General features: G+C 35.3%; 1 protein-coding gene across 8 annotated transcripts in view; it reads left to right on the top strand.

Moving 5' to 3' along the window:
* The window catches only part of LOC145245933 (uncharacterized), a 71,268-nt gene extending 65,326 nt beyond the window's left edge, over positions 1-5,942 (top strand). For 6 of the 8 annotated variants that reach the window (XM_080107684.1, XM_080107685.1, XM_080107689.1 and 3 more), the window contains one exon: positions 1,601-5,942. In XM_080107684.1, the coding sequence (XP_079963810.1) occupies positions 1,732-3,576 (1,845 nt within the window). In that variant the 5' untranslated portion in view covers positions 1,601-1,731 and the 3' untranslated portion in view covers positions 3,577-5,942. The other 2 variants (XM_080107683.1, XM_080107687.1) reach the window with 2 other exon arrangements.
* Positions 5,943-6,753: the final 811 nt, after the last annotated feature.

Raw genomic sequence — 6,753 nt, forward strand, 5'->3', positions numbered from 1 at the left:
TGTCATCAGCATATATACTCATCTCACATACAATTTTGTCAGGGAGGTCATTCATGAATATTAGGAATAATAAAGGATTTATATCATATTGTTTAGATGTACGACCGTCGAGGACAACCTAAATTCTTCTCTTTTTTTTTTTTAACATAGGCATCACCACATTAAAAAATCTCTTATCTAAGAAGGAATTAATTATGTTAAGTATTCTTCCAGTAATACCGTATGATCTGATTTTCCTGAGAAGACCTTCATGCCATACCCTGTCAAAAGCCTTAGATATATCTAGAGCTACCGCTCTACCCTCCGCTGCTTTGTCTAGTGAATTGTATATACGTTCAGAGATTACAGTTAAGATGTCTGCTGTCGAACGTGCTTGCCTAAATCCATATTGTTGGTCTGTCAGAAGTTTAGCATATAGTAGAGCTTGGTTAATTATGGACTCAAATATTTTGGCGAAAAGTGGGAGAAGGCTAATGGGGCGATAATTTGCTGGGCCAGTTCTTTCGCCAGAATTCTTTAAAACTAGTACCACAGAAGCAGTTTTCTAGCAGGCAGGAAAGCAAGATTCATTTAGGCATTACTTAGTAAAAATATATTTAGACAATTGCAAAAAAATATTTTTAGGCAATTGCAAACATTTTTTCATAAGTATCTATTGATATACATAAAAAATACTGACCCAACAGGTCACGAGTGGCTTACTATATTATTAAATAAGTAATTTTTAACTTTGATATTGGTAGATATAGTAGTAGCAGCTAGCATATATTGTTGCTACTACTTTAAGAGAAACTTGCAAATTACGGCGGCTGGTGCTTTCAAATAAGCGTATCAGACATTATTTGTGACGTCACACTCATATTGGTAACTACCATTTATCCATTATGAGCTAACACTGCGTTTGGTAATTACACTTTCAAATGTTATCATATCATCGATTTTTAAGTAAATATATAAATTTCTTTCTTTCTTGATTACGTGATAATGACGTAACCATCAGTTAATTTGGATTTGTTTTATTAAATATATATGCATATATTATTTTTGTCATTGAATCTAGGTGAATATATTCGTGTTAAAACTGTTTGGTACTTGGAAGGAATGGATGTCAACAGAATTTCAGTTCATATGGAGCCAGTTCCGAACATTGATGGAAAATATCGAATCAGCTCTGTAGATAAACGTAGCAATTTACGATTTGGAAACCACGAAAAAAACTGTTAAAGGGCAGACGATAATAGGCATGCGAAGATTTAGGTTAGTGTTGGATTAGGATTTAAAATATTTTAGCGTCTTCCCTAAAAAATAAAGTTGAAAAAATATATACGTACTATAGGAATGTGGTTTTCTAATCGTAAACCGCTTCGGCAATTTCCGGGTCTGATTCAATAATTCATTCCTTACAAATATCGAAAATTTTTTTGTTATTATAACACTTACCATTTTTATGCATATATATATATATATATATATATATATATATATATATATATATATATATATATATATATATATATATATATAACTGTATTTTATTGTTTTATTTTTGTTAAATAATTTATTCTTAGGGTTCTCATGTTTCTTATCTATTTTTTTACAGATAGAACGAAAATATCAGAAGCAAAGGAATACAATGGAAGATTCTTAATTTCTTTTGCATTCTCTGTGTTCTTTTCACGAGCGCAAATAAAGGGAAGTAACTCTTTAAATATTAAACTTAACAATCCTAACATGACGGCTAAAACGCTTCTCGCACAACCGAGAGATTTTTCGGCTAATACGAAAAACGCTTGGAAACTAAGCGAAAAGTCGCGCGACATAAAAATAATCCGAGATAAAAAAGTAGATTCTTATTTGGATGATTTTACTCCAACCGCACTGGCCGAGGAAAATGCTGAATGTTTCGTTGATTCTGAGAAATTAGCGAACATGCCGATGTCTAGAGTAGGCACGCACAGAAGAGTCGGAAAATACCGAAACGGAAAACTTGAAACGCGTTACAGAACAAGTTCAACAGATTCGGCGTTCAGCGAGGAATCGTTTGTCGACTTGGACAGCGACGAAAGCACAAAACTAGAATCATTGATTGACCAGTTGATTTTTACCGATGACAGACTCAACTCAGATAAATCCACCTTCATCAAGCCCGAGAATCTGCCCCCAACAGATTCGAACATTTTAGACGTTGGTGATCTATTTAATAATACCGATATATTCACAGTGGACTTTGAATCTTTAAACCATGACACGTATACACCGAACTTTATCGAAGGTGAGCTTCGACCTGACACTGAAAGCACCGAGAGCCTATCTTCCATTTCTTCAAGTGAAAGTGGGAAGGGTTCAATTGATAAATACCCAATGAAAATGTCGGCTTTCTTGGAGAGCCACGTGGATAGAGTTTTAAATCATAATTACGCCTTTGAGAGTGAGAGATTTACGAAAAGTTATTCGAATGCATTCACTTCTTCTGACGAAGACGAGTTTATCGAATGTGGCGGTGGTATCGGTAAGGAGAAAGGCGCTGCCGGAAGTGACTGCTATAATAATGACAGTGCCCACGAGAATAGCTTTGTCGATTTGTCGAATTTACTTGATATCACGTCTTACGGAAGCTCCATCTATGCCGCGGGGAATTTACCGGCAGATGCAGAAAGTAATCTAAAAATAGACGATGATGAAAACATGTGCATTAACGAATCAAACAATATCAGCGCTGACTGTCGTGATACTCGTGGAAACGACAACGCATCTCTTGAAGCAAACCGTTCAAAAATAAAAATAACGGACATTGGTGGAGTCACAGATAAAATCAGTAACAAACGCAAAGATGGTGAGACTGACCGTCAGTTAACAGATGCACATTCATGGTTGATATCAGAAAGCCATAAGCGTGAAGTTTACAAATGTGGAAAAAGTACAGATATTACGCATGAAAACCCTGATAAAATGGTCGACAAAAACATAAACGAACCTAGCGAATATTCACAAGAGTCGTTATGTTTACATTCTTTTGAAAACCTTTGTGGTTATGGTGACCAGGTGATATCTGGGATAAGTCAAAATAAAAATGTCTGTCATTTTCGTGACTACAACGATCCACAAAATATAGTCACTTTTAAAAGCAGCGCTAGGGAAACTCACTCTGTAGAGGACGGGAGACAACTATTAAAAAGCTCTGAAGAAATGAAGTTTTCGAACCAGAAAGACATTGCAATGGATATGGGCGATTCGAAAAGATTTAATGGGGAGAAATGGTTAGACATTGATGAACCAGATCTTCCTTTCGCCACTAAAAGCGATACAGTAGTAATGGGTTCGTATTTCTATGACTCTGAAATTTCCAAGGGCATTGATTTTGCTCATATCGATAAAGTTCGATTCATGGCAACACGGATGTTTCCAAATGAAGATTACGTCAAAAGTGTAATTGCCAAAGACCACTCTTACAGAGTTCAAATACCAGACAGCCATAAAGAAATAAATATATCTAAAACCGGCACAAAGGAGAAAAATAACGGAACAATCGTTTTAACAATTTTCACGATAAACAAATTCCCGTTAAACGTCCGTTAGTTAACGATTTAAACCCAGTCGGACGAGAATTAGCAACTTCGAAAGAAGAAAAGTCGCCAAGAAGGAGTTGCTTTTTGTCGTACGCTGAGTTTCCTTATCTGAAATCATCGATAGAAGAAAAACCCGTTTTAATAGAACCACCATTGCAGAAGTCTGCGAATAATAATAATAATTCTAATTCCAATGATTCTGACAACCTCTGGATGTCTCAAAAGAAAAATACCAAAATTCTCTATCATAGATACCGACAAAACTGATGTACAACCCGCCATCTTGTACAAAATTCTTGCAATGGAACACCATTCTTCCACAGACTCGTTTTCCTCTCCATCTTGTCTCCCGGTGACAATTCAAGACCATTGTGATTCCCAGTCTCCAATTGACCGGAGCTTAAAAAGTCACGGCCTCCCCCATCTTCGACAAGAAATGGCCCCAACGCAAAAACCATCAGTGCAAGCAAAAGATGAAAAATCAGAAATGGGGGAACTGGAAAAATACCTCCGGGGCATTATCCCTACCGAAAATTGCGATAGGCAAGATGAAGTACTCGTCGACCATAAACAGGAAAACAGTAACTTGATTAATCGCATGGGCAAACCACCGTGTTCATTTTTGAAGAAGTTATTGACTGGCGAAATGACTGCCCAAATGTATCGTCAAATAGATCGGCAATTTTATGAAAATGAGCTATTAATACAAAATGAAGCGAAGATGGAATAAAAGCGGGTGCTCACTATATAAACATATTAATGGTAAGCATACAGAATAGTTAACAATCTAGAAATCGTAAAAAACAACAACTGATTTATATCAAACGCAGTAGTATTTCATAATCGATTAACTTTATACTTTTAATGTGCTGAAACTGTTTTTTTTTTTTTAGATTTTTATTTGAAAATCTTATTTCGTTTAAAACTATCTTTATGATAGACGATAAAACTAGTCACTGTTTTAAGGTTTATGCATGATAAATAGCAAAAAAAAAAAAAAAAAAATCCCAAAACACAAACTTACCGTACTACTAACCTTAAGTCCGAGTGCAAGTCGCCTGACTTAGGGTTAGTGATACGATACGTCAATTTTTCTTACCATTTCTGCCAACAGTTAGACAACAACCGCCATTTTTACTCGGGGATCGTAATGACAGTTTGTAAAATAGAATTTTGAATTAAGATCAAAAACAAAAATAAAGCTTAAAAACATTTTCAGCATGTTAAAAATATACAAGTCACTACAAAATTACATTCTAGGCTGCATTTTTTTTTGTTTACCATTTCTCGACTGTTAACTATTCTACACTTTTACCGAAATAAATATATGCAAAAAATGACTTATATGGCCACTTTACTGTAGTTTAGTGGACTATAAAATCTTCATAAGTGATTTATCACATTCCTGAACGACAATGTACATATGCAGTAAAATGTCCACATGAGTAAACATTTATTATTTATCGTTGTTATGAAATTCTATCTGAAAATATATTGGGCTCTTTAACTCTAACACACAATCTCATTAGCAGCTTAAAAGAGGAGGATTGACACCAATTACCATTTAAATAAGAAGAAACACAATCAGTTGCGTTATACACCGAATCGATGGGGGTAACTCATTTTTTAGTACTCATGCACTTATTGATCCGTGCTAAAATAATAACATTATTATTTCGAAAACTATTCTTAACATGGGGACCGGAAGTGTTGTGTACCTATTCTGTACTTCAACCTAATAATTTAATAAAAACAGATATCGTAAAACTTTAATTAAACTTGAAAATGCTATTTAAAAAATAGCGCGGATCAATAAGTGCACTAGCACCATTTTTTTATCAGCACTATTGTACGAATTGAGCTATAAACGTTGTAGCTGGCCATGAAAAAAATCTAACTACAACGTTCGTAGTTCAATACGCAGTATGGTCCTGATAAAAATTGTGGTGCTTATGCATTCATTGTACGACCCGCGATTTCCACGAAGTTACTTGTGTTCTCCCTGCAGCTGACGTCAATAACCGAAAAAAGCCGATCCCGATGTTAATACGAATCTAAGCAGGCGACTTTTTCCACAAATTGGAAGAAATAAAAATTCAATTTTAATCGCGCAGGTGAGGGTTAGGCTTAGGGTTGGAGTTTAGGACTAGGTTTTGGGGTTAGATAAATGTTTTTTTTTCGTAGCGTTTTAAAAATTGAGAAATCCTCGATCGACCTTTTCCGGTTATTTCCGTCAGCTGCTTAGTGAGCACTAGCCAACTTAGTAGAGATCGCAGGTCGTACAATGCATAAGTAGCAAAATAAATGCAATGCATAAGTATAAAAAAAAATTAATAAAGTTGATATCGTCTCTGAAACGATCGTACATCAATTGAAGTTGCTGTTGTTTGAATTCTTGGAACACATGTAAATGATCATGGATTTATTTAGTTTACTTCCTATTTACTCTACTTTAGCACTGGAAGATTTCATTCCTTTTCTATTGAGCTGGTTATATAGATGCAGTATTCTGAACAATTGTCCATAATTTTCATGCTTTTCCAATCAATATAACGGTTAACGGAATGGTTACTTATACTGAACAACAGGTTTTTACTTTTTGAATGTAGTCTAGATTTCTACAAGTGATTTAGGGTATTTTTGCACTGCTGAATCAAGAAATAGCATCCGTTTCTCTTCATCAGGCCAGGTTTGTATGCTAAGTTGATTTGGAAAAAAAAATCAGACTGTGTGACAAAATTGATTACATTTTTATGGCATTATTAGCTCATGTTTATCAATACACATAATCCTACATCATCCCAAGTAAGGTTTTTAAGAAAAAAATGTTTGTCCAACAATATATATTGATTACCTGATGGAAACATCGATTACTGTAAACTGAATGGTGGACATTGATAAAGGTAAGTAGACGTAAATTTCCTGTTGCGTCACCATTGTTAAAACTTCAGAGCTTGAACTTCCGCTTCTTCGAACTCCTGGAATGCTTAGCGGCAGGGAAGTCTCTCTTCAGAGTCCAACAGTAGTCAGCCATCATGACTGCGTCCCAGCGATCCTGATACCTGATCTCCATTTCTTTAATGTCCTGATTGAATCTCTCCCTCTGCTCGTACCTCATTGAACCAAAGTTCTCAAGAAGCCGGTCCATATATGAAAATAGGTAGTGCATCTTAATACTCATGTTGCA

The sequence above is a fragment of the Euprymna scolopes genome, chromosome 23, assembly GCF_053919585.1.
Source record: "Euprymna scolopes isolate OS-2025 chromosome 23, ASM5391958v1, whole genome shotgun sequence".
In the NCBI taxonomy this organism is placed as follows: domain Eukaryota; kingdom Metazoa; phylum Mollusca; class Cephalopoda; order Sepiida; family Sepiolidae; genus Euprymna; species Euprymna scolopes.